This window comes from Austrofundulus limnaeus, unplaced genomic scaffold, assembly GCF_001266775.1.
Source record: "Austrofundulus limnaeus strain Quisiro unplaced genomic scaffold, Austrofundulus_limnaeus-1.0 Scaffold672, whole genome shotgun sequence".
NCBI classification, from domain to species: Eukaryota; Metazoa; Chordata; class Actinopteri; order Cyprinodontiformes; family Rivulidae; genus Austrofundulus; species Austrofundulus limnaeus.
In genome coordinates this window covers 198,873-201,598 of record NW_013953074.1, presented here as the reverse complement: position 1 = coordinate 201,598, position 2,726 = coordinate 198,873, and the positions used below count along the sequence as shown (strand labels likewise).

At 41.5% G+C, this 2,726-nt stretch overlaps 2 protein-coding genes and 1 long non-coding RNA gene across 3 annotated transcripts in view; 1 reads left to right on the top strand and 2 right to left on the bottom strand.

The window, feature by feature from the left end:
• The window catches only part of LOC106531762 (uncharacterized), a 1,604-nt gene extending 949 nt beyond the window's left edge, over positions 1–655 (top strand). Inside the window, exons 2-3 of the long non-coding RNA XR_001311984.1 lie at positions 146–473; positions 549–655. This is a non-coding gene — a long non-coding RNA (uncharacterized LOC106531762). The remainder of the gene's footprint in view (positions 1–145; positions 474–548) is intronic.
• dhfr (dihydrofolate reductase) overlaps positions 1–1,090 on the bottom strand; it is a 6,070-nt gene extending 4,980 nt beyond the window's left edge. Inside the window, exons 1-2 of the mRNA XM_014027681.1 lie at positions 842–1,090; positions 662–711 (exon numbers count right to left, since the gene is read on the bottom strand). Of these exons, the coding sequence (XP_013883135.1) occupies positions 662–711; positions 842–933 (142 nt within the window). The 5' untranslated portion in view covers positions 934–1,090. The remainder of the gene's footprint in view (positions 1–661; positions 712–841) is intronic.
• Positions 1,091–1,848: 758 nt separating this feature from the next.
• The window catches only part of gtf2h2 (general transcription factor IIH, polypeptide 2), a 14,055-nt gene continuing 13,177 nt past the window's right edge, over positions 1,849–2,726 (bottom strand). The window contains exon 14 of the mRNA XM_014027680.1: positions 1,849–2,125. Coding sequence (XP_013883134.1) covers positions 2,015–2,125 — 111 coding nt within the window. The 3' untranslated portion in view covers positions 1,849–2,014. The remainder of the gene's footprint in view (positions 2,126–2,726) is intronic.

Below are 2,726 nucleotides of genomic sequence, written 5' to 3'. Positions count from 1 at the left end.
ACACACACACACACACACACACACACACACACACACACACACACACACTTGTTCTTTCATCCTCAAGGGGACTTTGCATTAACATTCCTTTCATAAGCTCATGTATACCTTGGTCCTGATGTTGTTAAACATGTTCACACCAGAGGTATGACATCAGGACTGGGTGTGTTTGATTTATTGAACATCTCAGAATGAATCTGATTGGTTGACAGAGGTCTGACGTCAGGACTGGGTGTGTTTGATTTATTGAACATCTCAGAATGAATCTGATTGGTTGACAGACACCCAGCCCTGCAGGTCTACAGAAACCCCTCTGAACAGGTCCTGCCTGAAAGCAGGTGGTCTCMAGCAGCAGAAGACTCCAGTGATGTCACTTCCTGACAGCTGAGAAGAGGAAACTGAGGATCCAGTTCACACTGAAGGTGAAGTCATGATGGACCAGAACCTCAGAGTACTGGTTCCAGCATGTCCAGGTAGAGGACTGACAGTCTACCCTGGTCTAGTGTATTCAAAACTTTAATGATGTCATTATATTTGTGTTTTAACAGCATTTCACTTTATGGTCAGAAACATTTTATCTTCATTTGGACCGAACCTTTCCTGCCGAGCCTGTTTCCGTGTTGACCTTTGACCCTGCCGTGTTTCCACACCTGTGTTTTACCTGAAACTGAAGGAGTGGCCGTCATCCTCCGGAAATAAGCGAATTCATTACTGCAAACAGAAATGAAACAGYTCGGTTATTCTGGTACCGAAACTCAGTCACATGACCCACCTGAACCACCGGGTCYGGTACCGTACAGAACCACCTCCAGTCCGGGTCTGGTACCGTACACACACTCACCTGAGCCGAACCGGAAACCAGGGAAGGTTTCCGTTCTTGCCGATACCCAGGTCCGGACACACCGCCACGATCCCGTTCAGAACCCGAGACATGTTTCCCGACCGCTGGTTCCCGCCAGCACGCGATACGGAAACACCGGAAATGACGACACCTTCTTCGTCTGTGGTTTCCTGCAGTCTGACACTTTACTGCAGTAAATATAACTTTGTTTGTTAAAACCTGAATTCTGTCTGAGTGCCTCATAAATATGATTTAACAACCTGTAATTATAAGGTGCTAAATTTAAATTCTAATTCATTACTCAGATTAAAGATAATTTATAACATTTAATTTTGAGATAATGTCTTATATTTATGACTTTGAAGATTTATTACAGATTTTTAATGCACTTCACATATTGTATTTAGCATATTTTGTGTAATTATCTGTTTTTCATGATCAAACTGATTTAGTTTATGTGCAGTGTGCTTACGTYACGGTAAACTCAAACAGAATATACTTTACCAGAGATTAACACACGTCATTCAACACAACATCCCAGAAGACAGTTATTCTCTCATCATCAGTGTAGATTCATTGATGTGTAAGCATCAGGTCATGTGAGGAGGCCCTCCCAGTCATTAGAGGCTTATCCAAGGAGCGGGCACTTCCTGAATGTGTGGCCAAAAACACTTCAGAATAMAGTGGTGTGTATTTTGGTCCGGCTGAGTATTGTAAGACTTTATTTCTTGCATTTAAAGTTCAAGTCTAATTCTGTATTTGATTCCTGGTTCTCACTTCCACCAAAGTAAAGAAGACGTTCTCTTTCAACTTAAATGATTTATAATAGAAATTTGACCTCGTATTTCAACATAACTTTTTACAGAAACAAATTGTGTGAATTTGTTACCCTGTTCATAAATCAAGRCATGCTGCAGAAAGCCTCTGAAACCAGACTTACCTGAGATTTAACTTTAAAATAAAATCCAGTTTTACAACTTCAGGTTGTGAAATTGAAACTTGAAGAATTCGACAGGTATAAAACAGTTTTATTGAATCCAAACTATATTWCATATCTTCATTCAGTCAGAAACAAACAGGAACACAGCTCCTTTAACTCTTCAGGTCCAAACCCGCTGCAGCCTGTACAGAACTTCACACAGGTCTGGACTGGGTCAAAGGTCTGGGTTACCSTCACGCAGTGGTCCGACTGTGAATGCAGCAGGGGCAGCAGTGCAGAGACTCATGGATGAAGAGGTCACACTCCACACAGAAGACACTGAGACACGAGGGACAGCTGAAGACCTGAACACAGACAAGGACACACAAAGACCAGGGGTTGGATTTATAAAACTTGTGTACACCACTTTTCACGCAAAGGTTGTATTTATAAAACCCAAACTTGACGTGAAAATGTGCGGTGCCTCAGCCAGCTCTGACCCATGCGTACGCTCATTTTGGAGACGTGAAACTGCGACACAGATGGTGAAGTGAGGAATTAGAGCCACACTGTGTAAAGATCACTGTCAGATATTTAATTTATCTTCATCAGACTTAGATTTTTATTCAACTTCATCATCAGCTTTCTTAACAGTAATATTTATGCTTCTGCTGCTGCTGAGCCATGAGGACCTTTGAAATAAAAAAACCTTAAATCTTAAATAAAAGTTCACACATCTCCATTCATCTCCTTCCTCCTCAGACCACCTCGACCCACAGACCCCTCCCTAACGAGACATTTCAACACGTATACGACAGCAATAAAGTTTAATTATTAAAGTGAAAGTAAAAATGAGTGTGGGCATGGACAGCGGGTAAAATAAGTATTGAACACGTCAACATTTTCCTCAGTAAATATATTACTAGAGGTGCTAATGACATGAAATTTTCACCAGATGTCGGTAAC